Source organism: Dipodomys merriami, unplaced genomic scaffold (assembly GCF_024711535.1).
Source record: "Dipodomys merriami isolate MVZ:Mamm:240054 unplaced genomic scaffold, mDipMer1.0.p SCAF_7, whole genome shotgun sequence".
Taxonomy (NCBI): Eukaryota; Metazoa; Chordata; class Mammalia; order Rodentia; family Heteromyidae; genus Dipodomys; species Dipodomys merriami.
Genome location: NW_027206290.1, coordinates 69,139,703 through 69,147,222, shown reverse-complemented (window position 1 = coordinate 69,147,222; position 7,520 = coordinate 69,139,703). Strand labels below are relative to the sequence as shown.

The window sequence follows — 7,520 nt, the reverse complement described above, 5'->3', positions numbered from 1 at the left end:
AGGCACTGTCCCTCAGCTCTTCAGCTCAAGGCTAGCACTCTACCACTTGAGCCATAGCACCACCCACTTCCAACTTTTTTTTTCTGCGTATGTGGTGCTGAGGAATCGAACCCAGGGCCTCAAGCATGCAAGGCAAGCTCTCTACCACTGAGCCACCTTCCCAGCCCAACCCAAGCTCTTTGTAATAATCAATGGAATCCTATGAGCTTAATAGAACAAAAAAGTGTCTTCTTGGGGCTGGGAAGGTGGCTCAGTGGTAGAGCACTTGCCTTGCATGCATGAGTCCCTGGGTTCGATTCCTCAGCACCACATAAGCAAAAAAAGAAAAAAGCCAGAAGTGGCGCTGTGGCTCAAATGGTAGAGTGCTAGCCTTGAGCTGAAGAGCTGAGGGACAGCGCCCAGGCCCAGAGTTCAGGCCCCACGACCGGACCCCCCCCAAAAAAAGTGTCTTCTTTGTTTCTCAGAATTTATATTGTGTTCAAATGATCAATACTCTACTGGATGTCAAAAGCTATTGGTATGGCACAAGTGGTAACTTTCAACATCATTGTACTGTCATTGGGTGCATGTAAGGTACTGCAATGAACAAGCAGAGATGGCTGGCTCTAGTTAGGATTAAGGAAGCCTTTTGTGGGGGGATTTCTTTGTATTAGACCCTATGGTTTTACTGAACTATACCTCACCTCTTGAAACTTCAGGTCCCTTTAATGGTTTCTAGAACTGGAAAGTATTGTACCATGCACAGCCACTGATGCAAAACAATGCTCTGGTGATCCTTGTAGCATGACATTCCCCTCTCTCCCCCTGCCAATCTGGTTCTGGCTCATCACCCAGAAAAACAGTGTAGGCCATCTAGCTATATAAAGTGTTCTCAGTCCTCCAGGACACATAATTTCCTCTCTCCCAGGAGCCATGGCTGCCCCAATGCTGGCCTTCGTTATCTGTGGGCTGTTAACTCAGATGGCCAAAGGTAAATGGAACCCTATAAAGCATGGATATTAAAGTTAGGTTAAGTCCTGCCTTCCCCGTCCCTCACTCAGTATCTTGAGAGAAAAAGAGTCACCTTTGGTTCTTTCCTGTTATTTTGGCAGTCCCGTGCCCCTCCTTTCTGGAGATTCTTTTGTTAGAGGCATCTAGTAAGCTACCGTGTTCTCTGAGACTATTTTTTTTTTTTGTTTTTGTGTGTGTGTGGGGGGGTCTGTCATGGGGCTTGACCTCTGGGCTTGGGCACTGTCCCTCAGCTCTTCAGCTCAAAGCTCGTACTCTACCACTTGAGCCACAGCACCACTTCCAGTTTTCTGGTGGTTAATTGGAGATAAGAGTCTCATGGACTTTCCTGCCTGGGCTGGCTTTGAACTGCCATCCTCAGATCTCAGCCTCCTGAGTAGCTAGGATTACAGGCGTGAGCCACCAGCACCCAGCTGAGAGATTTCTTTGAAAGGCACACGTCTCAGTGCTCTGAGCTCCTTCATCTGTCTCCCTACACAGCTACTGGTGTCAGCCTGGCCTCTCACCAGTTCTACTGTGACGATTTCACTCTTGTGTTCTAAGTTGTCAAAAAAATCTTTCTACCATCTTAAATTTTTCTGTCCCCCAAGTTCCTTCAGAGGGACACCCTCGTTTTCACGTTCTTCCATGTAGTTAGCAAGTCTTCATGATCTATTCTGTAGAGCCGTCGTGTGGAAGAGTCTGTGAAGTTGGGGAGGGGAAGGGAGAATGAGCGGTAGTCTGCAGGTGTGTGCTTGAGAGGGGGAAATTGATTGAATACTGTGCTAATATGTATGGAGATAGAGCAGTGAACTTCCCCTCCTCATATAACACAAACCAATGAAAATTGTACTTTCAATGACTGAAGACATGTTAATAAAAATCAATGCTGTGTAAATTACTTATTCAAGTTATTTTCACATAAATAAGTCTATTTCTATTTTCAGTACAAGGATAGTTAATACACGCTTTCATCTATGTAAATCATTCAGTATAAAATTCTTTAAAATCTATTGCTCCTGTCTGCTTAATGTATTATCAATTTTTAAATATTTGCAAATGCTATAAATAAAATATTTTATTGGGACAGTTAATTTTCACTTACATCTTTGGGTAATAAACAAGTTGAACTTCAAATACAATTTATCAAATTTTTGAAATTTTCTAAACATCCTTTATGCTTATTTTTCTCTTTTGTTTTGGAGGATTCACTTCAATTCCTCTTAATTCAGTTTCTTATTCCCTTATAGGTTATGTTTTAAAAATTAACTGTTTAATCCTTCTGAGCCTTATTTTATATGTTTTTAGGTGATGGAGTATCTATCTGACAATTTACAGAGCAACTTTTTATTTTGCCATGCTGTCCATTGCTGTCCAATTAATATATTTAAATTGAATCTAACTGATTCCATACCTGCTAATATTTTGTCTGTATTGCTTGAATATATATCATTGTCCTTCATAGTTTCTAGTATGTGAATTTTGAGACACTGGTAATAACAATCACATGCCCAAGTAATATAATAGCTTCAGAATGGAGATTTTTTTTTGCGGGGGGCGGGGGGAGGATGGCTATTGTTACTTTTAAAAATCACGTTATTTTTATTTTTTTGACATTGGGAACAGTGTATTAAGACCTGCCACCAGCTGGGCAATGTTTTGGCTTTATGCACCCTCCTCCATGGCAATGCAATCACGTTATTTTTAAAAAGTCAATTTGTAGATTATTCCCAATGGTCATTATTTTATTGTTAGGTTAGGCTCTAGGAATTCTGTGACATTTCCATTTCGATGTCACTCACATCTACCAAAACGTCTATTTTAGCTACCTTAACGTTAACTTCTGGATTTAACCAATCTCACCGCTGCCCCTGCTACCAGTCAGGGTTGGTTTTTTCTTTTTCTCCAAATATTATTCTGTGGCTTTATTTCTGTCACCTTAAGAGGTATCTATAAAAAATGAATCCAAAATTGACATGTCTTTCTCTGACATCCTACAGGTACTTTCCATGGCTTTCTTGATGTATAGGACTGCCGTATTGTATTCACCAAAGTGAATCCTTAGCCCCTCATTTTCTTTGCTCCAGTCACACTCATCTCTGATTTTACTCTTCAGGGAATAGCACAAATCTCTAATCACAATCACCTAGCTCAGAAAACCATCAATTCATGTTAATTTCTTCATACTCCTCTTACATATCACCCAAGTCATTGATATCTTAAATCTATAATCTGTGTGTCTGTGTGTGCGCACGCGCATGCATGCATGCATGCACACTAGTACTGGGGCCTGGGCACTATCCCTCAGCTTTCTTATTCTAGACTGTGGTTTACCACTCAAGCCACAGTTGCACTTCTGGTTCCCTGCTGGTTCATTAGAAATGAAGAGTTCTACAGAATTGCACTTCCTTCTCTCTGCCACTTTTTTTTTTCTTTTTGCCAGTCCTGGAGCTTGAACTCAGTCTGGGCACTGTCCCTGAGTTTCTTTTGCTCAAGGCTAGCACTCTACCACTTGAGCAACAGCGCCACTTCCAGCTTTTTCTGTGTACGTGGTACTAAAGAATCGAACCCAGGGTTTCATGCATGCTAGGCAAGCACTCTACCACTGAGCCACCTTCCCAGCCTCTCTGCCACAATTTTTTGAGGTCACATACCACTATATTTTTATCAGCCTCAATTAGTTGTATAAGGAGGCTTAATTTTGGCATGTTCATTCATGCATGTCGTGTCTTTGATCAAACGCAACCCCTCCACCACTCTCCTTGTGGCTCCACTTCCCTTTGCAAACCAATCTCAATAAACCATCATTGTTTCATTTGTAGACATGAACATAAAGTATTTTGATCATCTTCACCGGCCTTCACCTTCTCCATTCTTCCACTCCCCTGCCACTAGTAGCCACACCTCAAAGAGGGTAATTTCCTCTTTCTGTCATTCATTTATTAGGGTGTATGGTAATTGTTTAAAGAGGTTCCACCATGGTATTTCATACATGATTTTGACTGTACTTTAATCCAATGAATCTCCTTGTTCACCTTTGCTTTCCCCATCCTGTTACTCAACAGCTTTCAGTGAGTTTCCTTTGCCATCTTTATTCACAGATGCAATGTATCTCAGTAATGTTCATTCTCTGAACATTTCTTTCTTGTCAGTCACGGGGCTTGAACTCAAGGCCTGGCCGCTGCCCCTGAGCTCTTTTGCTCAAGGCTAGTACTCTACCACTTTGAGCCACAGCTCCACTTCTGGTTTTCTGGTGATTAATGGGAGATAAAAGTCTCACAGACTTTCCTGCCTGGGTTGGCTTGGAATCCCAGTCCTCAGATCTCAGCCTCCTGAGTAGCTAGGATTACAGGCGTGAGCCACCAGCACCTGGCTCTGTCTTTCTCAATGACTTTTTTTGGTATTTGTTATCACATATGTATAGATGACGGAGCAATAATTGTATTTTTTGTTACAGTATTGGGACTTGAACTCAAGGCCTGAGTACTGTCCCTTAACTTTTTTTTTTAATTGTGAAAATACTGTACAGAGAGGTAACAATTACATGGGCAAGATAATGAGTACATTTCTTATCAAGCATTGTAGCCTCCTCCTTTGTTTCCCCTTCCCATTCCTTCCCATCCTCCCCCCCCACCCACCCAATCCACCCCGCCTCCCGCCCTGTCCCTTAACTTTTGTGCTCAAGGCTGCTGCTCTACCACTGGGTCACAGCTTCATTTTTGGCTTTTTGATGGTTAATTGGAGATTTGAGTCTCACAGATTATCCTGCCTAGGCTGGCTTTGAATCTCAATTCTCAGATCTCAGCCTTCTAAATAGATAGGATTACAGATGTGAGCTACCAACACTCACATATTTTTGAATGAAGTTATGCCGATGCTACAGTTTAACATCTGACCTACTTTTCCTTCCTGCAGCAGGCTGGTGGGAACTAAAGTGCTGGAAAAATGGCTTGGGACACTGCAGAAGACGATGTTTAGATAATGAAAGATACATCCGACTTTGTAAGAACAAGGTGTCCTGCTGTCTTCCCTTGCGGTTTTCACATGAATACACTCGAAGACCACCACCTGCCTTCATGCGACCAGAAGATGTCACCATTGACTTCAGTGACTGGACCCCTTTTCCTGTTTCACCGAATCTAAGTGATACATTCCCCTTTAATACAAATGAGCCTTATGAAACTTTCCCCACAACTAAGGAGCAACATATTTCTAAGATTGTAGAACACACATCTCAGGTGTATGTTATTAGAGCTATTTAATCCTTCCTTCTGTGTATAGTCCAGCTAGAAAGATTCGAGGATTCGAGGACCTACTTCTACCAAGGCAATGTCACTGGGAAGGTTCCATCAGAGATGAAATGACTATGGAGGTGGACTTAAGTGCTGCAGAAATGAGACAAGCTTAGAGAGCTGCCTTAAGTCAGGAATGTGTAGATAGGAGAGTTCTCTTTATGAGGCTTACATTCTTCACCTATATTCTTCTGAATTATTAATATGCATGGGCCAATTTTGGTCTTGGGTGTATGTCTGCTTTTAAATTATTTTAATTGTACATATCTGTGGGCTGCAGTGTAAAATTTGACATGCGTGTGCAATATCTAATGACCACAGGTGGCGCAAGGCGAGCCACAGCGCTACTTCCGGTTTTCTGGTGGTTCACACAGACTTGGAAGGTCTCACAGACCTTCCTGCCTGGGCTGGCTTTGAACCACAATCCTCAGATCTCAGCCTCCTGAGTAGCTAGGATTACAGGAATGAGCCACAAGCACCTGGCTTTTCCCCTATTTTTCTACATTCTTTTTCAAAATTAAGGGGAGGGGGGAAACACATTGTATTTGATACTTTTGTTATTGCTGTGACAAATACCTGAGAGAATCAGCCTAAGGGAGAAAGTATTCATTTTAGTTCACAACTTTAGTCATGTTAGTCCATCATGGTGGAATGAAGCAGTTCAAATTATGGCAACCAGGAAGTAGAGAAAAAAGAGGATACAGGAAGAAGACTGGACAAGATACAGACCCCAAGGACACATCTCTACTTCCTCCAGCCTATTACCTCCTCCCCCAAAGGCCATCACATTACAAAGCCATTAAGGGATTAATCCACTCACTAGTTCAAAGCCCTCATAATCTAATTGTCTCCAGATGTGTCATCTCAAAGATATACTAAGGTGTCTTTGAGTCCACTTACGTTGACAATGAATATTCACCACACATGCAATCATGGCACATGAGGTACAGTGTACTCATCAAATCTGCCTTTGAGCTCCTAGGTTCTAGTTACTGAAAAACATACAACCGAAGTCTGGGATTGTGGCTCAGTGGTAGAGTGCTTGCTTAGCATGCATGAAGCCCTGGGTTTAATTCCTTGGGACCACATAAACGGAAAAAGCCAGAAGTGGCTCAAGTGGTAGAGTACTAGCCTTGAGCAAAAGATGCTCAGGGACAGAACCCAGGCCCCGAGTTCAAGCCTCAGGACTGGGGGGGAAAAAAAAGGAAAAAAAAAAAGAAATGAAAAACATTCAACAGTGTGCCACAAACACTGAGGTTGTAGAGAGAAAGAAATGTTTATTCACTATCATTGGTAAGGTAAATGAGTTCAACCATTCTGGAAGTCAGTATGGTATTCCTCAAAACAATTAAAAAATGGTATTCCCATATAATCCATGGTATGTATACTAGTATGTACATTTGAATATATTCCCAAAAGAATCAAGGTCAGCTTGCTGTACATGTACATCCATGTTTATTATGCATTATTCACAGTAGCCATGAAGTCAGCTTGGGTGTCCAGCAATGGATACATGGATAAAGAAAATGTGGTTACGATGAGATGTACAAGACATTATGTTGAAAAACGAACTTTATAACTTTGGCATCGGGGGGAGGGAAGGAATAGCGGGGGAGAAGGGAAGGGATGGTAAGGGGAAACAAAGGAGGAGGCAACAATGCTTGATAAGAAATATACTCATGCCGAGCGCTGGTGGCTCACGCCTGTAATCCCAGCTACTCAGGAGGCTGAGATCTGAGGATCACGGTTCAAAGCCAGCCCGGGCACGAAAGACCATGAGACTCCTATCTCCAATAAACCACCAGAAAACCGGGAGTGGCGCTGTAGCTCAAGTGGTAGAGCGCTCGCCTTGAGCTGAAGAGCTGAGGGACAACGCCCAGGACCAGAGTTCAAGCCCCAAGACCAACAAAAAAAAAAAAAAAGAAATATACTCATTACCTTGTTCATGTAATTGTAACCCCTCTGTATGGTATTTTCACAATAAAAAAATGTGGTTACATATACACACAGCAGAGGTAATAGCCATTATGAAGAAAGAAATCATTACATGATTTTTCTCATGTGTGAAAAACGGGATTAAAAAAAGGACAAAAAAAGATCACAACATTAAAAGACTTCTAAGGGAGGTAGAAGGGAGAGGAGAAAAAAGTAATATAAGGAACATTGCTACACTTATCGAAATGTAATGATGAGACCATTTTTATGTACAATTTAGTATATACCTATTTTTGGTCAGTCCTG

The 7,520-nt window shown here is 41.9% G+C and overlaps 1 protein-coding gene across 1 annotated transcript in view; it reads left to right on the top strand.

The window, feature by feature from the left end:
- The first annotated feature begins 887 nt into the window (after positions 1–887).
- Positions 888–7,520, top strand: part of Defb125 (defensin beta 125) — a 7,388-nt gene continuing 755 nt past the window's right edge. The window contains exons 1-2 of the mRNA XM_070006989.1: positions 888–970; positions 4,903–7,520. The exon at positions 4,903–7,520 is cut by the window's right edge and continues 755 nt beyond it. Of these exons, the coding sequence (XP_069863090.1) occupies positions 913–970; positions 4,903–5,249 (405 nt within the window). The 5' untranslated portion in view covers positions 888–912 and the 3' untranslated portion in view covers positions 5,250–7,520. The remainder of the gene's footprint in view (positions 971–4,902) is intronic.